Genomic DNA, 2,128 nt, shown 5'->3' with positions numbered 1-2,128 from the left:
TCATGCCAAATAATAAAATTATCTTGATTAGTAAACTTTTCATTTAATATGGCATGCGTTTCAATCTTGCTAATACTTTTGTAATATAAGCCGGAGAAAAGAGCAGGTAACATTTCAAGCACATATTTTTTGCCCGACTTTATTATAGTAATATAAAGATATTCAGTCTTTTCATTATTTGTAGTCTTAATGTGATATCCATTTTGGCGAATATCTTTGAAACTTAGTAAGTTTCTCTGAGACTTACTACAATATAATGCTTCATTAATAACCAAATTTGTTCCTCCGGATAGTTATAAATTTGCTCTTCCTGAGCCTTCAATTAATCTTGTACTGTCAGATATTGCATTAACATTGGCTTCTTTCATCACCAAATAAGAGAAATATCTTGTATCTCTTAAAATAGTATGTGTTGTAGCACTATCCAAAAGACATATATCATCTTTATTGAGCTTGGATCTAACTGAAGACTGAAAAATTTTCATATTCTTCATAAATAAACAAAAAGTACATCATAAGAAATACGAAAGACTATAAATAAAAGAAATATTAGAAATTACACGAGGAATATAGAAACTAGCATATATGATGATTTAAGAAAGTACACTTAAGAAGAACAAACTACGTAAAGACATAATATGAAAATAACAACTTTTCTTAAAGCTTTATTCCTCAGTAAGATAATCAATTCCTCAGTCAATATCCTCAAAGAAGTCTCCAGCTTCTAAATGAGTAATATTTGCAAGGCCTCCAAAATCATCATCTTTATATGCAAGATTTGCCTCAACATCATCATATTTGTTTGAGGGGCCTGCTTTATCATCATCATTTTGAAAAGTCAAGTGTGCCTCCACATTGTTATCTTTTCTTTTATTGGATGCTTGATAAAGTTTGACAAAATGGTCAGGTGTACGACAAACACGTGCCCAATGACCTTTCATACCACATCTGTGGCAAATATTAACTCTACCTTTCAAAGGATTATTTTGAGGATCCTTATTGTTCTCCCATTTATTTTCGCCATGATGACGATAATTATTTCGTCCCCTTCCATGTCCTTGTCCCCGTCCATGACTATGGCCACGACTACGATAATAATTTTGTCTTCTTTCAGACTTTTGAGTAGTTGCTACCATATTCACTTCGGAAAATGGTGCAGATCCCGTGGGACGAGCTTCATGATTTTTCATTAAAAGGGTATTATGTTGCTCAGCCACCAGGAGGCATGAGATTAATTCAGAATATTTCTTTAAACCCTTTTCACGGTATTGTTGCTGCAATACCATATTTGATGCATGAAAAGTAGAAAGAGTCTTTTCCAGTAAATCCTCATCATTCATAATTTTCCCACATAATTTAAGTTGGGAGGTTATCCTGAATACAACAGAATTATATTCACTTACAGTTTTAAAATCTTGTAACCGTAAGTGAATCCATTCATATCGAGCTCTTGGCAATATCGTTGCCTTAAGATGGTCATATCGTTCCTTCAAACTGCTCCATAATTCAAATGGATCCTTTAGGGTTAAGTATTCGGTCTTTAACCATTCATCGAGATGATGACGAAGGAAAATCATAGCCTTTGCTTTATCCTGGCCTGATATTTCATTTTCTTGTATAATAATATTTTCAAGAGCTTTTGCAGCAAGGTGAATTTCAGCGTCAAGGACCCATGATAAATAATCCTTTCCGGAGATGTCAAGTGCCACAAATTCAAGCTTTGATAAATTCGACATAATGAAAACAGAAAGTAGAGTGGTGGTAGCTAGTGTATGTCAGATCAGACTTGAGTAGAAGCTAATTTCGTGCTAATAACGTGTTATAAATATTACTGAAAGTAACAATATAGAACAAAGAAAAACAAGTTAAGAGATATAGAGAGAAAGAGAGGAAGAGATTCTTATTTCTTCTTCAATTGTGTGTATTTTTCTATCTATTACAAGGCATTTATATAGGCATAAAAAATGAAGAAAATATGTCATTGAATATGTCATTAAACATTTGAATTGAAGATCATGAAGGAAGAGTAGACATCCACCATAATTTGATATTTTTTCTGACAAATAAACCTCTTATTTGTATAGAATTCCTATTGTACCAAGACATTAGTTGATTATTTTAGAAATTT

The 2,128-nt window shown here is 32.4% G+C and overlaps 1 protein-coding gene across 1 annotated transcript; it reads right to left on the bottom strand.

Annotated features, from left to right (window-relative positions):
• Window positions 1–293: 293 nt before the first annotated feature.
• On the bottom strand, window positions 294–1,736 carry LOC107806696 (uncharacterized). Its single transcript, XM_016630908.2, has 2 exons — window positions 1,134–1,736; window positions 294–470 (listed from the first exon to the last, which is right to left on the bottom strand). The coding sequence occupies exons 1-2, from the start codon at window positions 1,734–1,736 to the stop codon at window positions 294–296; spliced, it is 780 nt and encodes a 259-aa protein (XP_016486394.2).
• Between the last annotated feature and the right edge of the window lie 392 nt (window positions 1,737–2,128).

The sequence above is a fragment of the Nicotiana tabacum genome, chromosome 12, assembly GCF_000715075.1.
Source record: "Nicotiana tabacum cultivar K326 chromosome 12, ASM71507v2, whole genome shotgun sequence".
Classification (NCBI taxonomy): domain Eukaryota; kingdom Viridiplantae; phylum Streptophyta; class Magnoliopsida; order Solanales; family Solanaceae; genus Nicotiana; species Nicotiana tabacum.
This window is presented reverse-complemented; position numbering and strand designations above follow the sequence as displayed.

Bases quoted from the DNA above. Each gene is read 5' to 3' on its own strand.
- LOC107806696 (XM_016630908.2), bottom strand. From the start codon at position 1,736: ATGTCGAATTTATCAAAGCTTGAATTTGTGGCACTTGACATCTCCGGA. The intron at 471-1,133 runs GTAGCAACTACT...AAAATTTTTCAG, and splicing joins CATTTTCCGAAGTGAATATG to TCTTCAGTTAGATCCAAGCT.